Source organism: Penaeus monodon, chromosome 24 (genome assembly GCF_015228065.2).
Source record: "Penaeus monodon isolate SGIC_2016 chromosome 24, NSTDA_Pmon_1, whole genome shotgun sequence".
NCBI classification, from domain to species: Eukaryota; Metazoa; Arthropoda; class Malacostraca; order Decapoda; family Penaeidae; genus Penaeus; species Penaeus monodon.
In genome coordinates, this window is record NC_051409.1 from 11,430,727 (window position 1) to 11,431,040 (window position 314).

Sequence of the window (314 nt, forward strand, 5' to 3'; positions counted from 1 at the left end):
TTATTTGCAGGTACACAATCACTAAGATGAACCTCCGGCCAAGACTTATCATCCTGGCAGTAGTGATCGCGCTCGGAATCACAGCTGTGGGGTTCCTCGACCAAGGCCAGGCGGGGGCGGTCTCCCTGTCCAGGCTCCTCAAGGCAGGCACCAAGGCCAAGTACGACGTGTGGCCTTCTTTCTCCGTCGAGCCCAAACACGATACGGTAGTCTTTGTACTTTATAATAGTGTGAACTTTGCAATAAGTGGGGATCCTTCGGTTATGATTATGCCGGTTATTCTTTTCCTTATGATTATTTGCTGTTTTTTTTCT

The 314-nt window shown here is 48.7% G+C and overlaps 1 protein-coding gene across 2 annotated transcripts in view; it reads left to right on the forward strand.

Annotated features, from left to right (window-relative positions):
• Positions 1-314, forward strand: part of LOC119588578 — a 28,155-nt gene that overhangs the window by 17,600 nt on the left and 10,241 nt on the right. For both annotated transcript variants that reach the window (XM_037937216.1, XM_037937217.1), the window contains exon 2: positions 11-206. In XM_037937216.1, the coding sequence (XP_037793144.1) occupies positions 11-206 (196 nt within the window). The remainder of the gene's footprint in view (positions 1-10; positions 207-314) is intronic.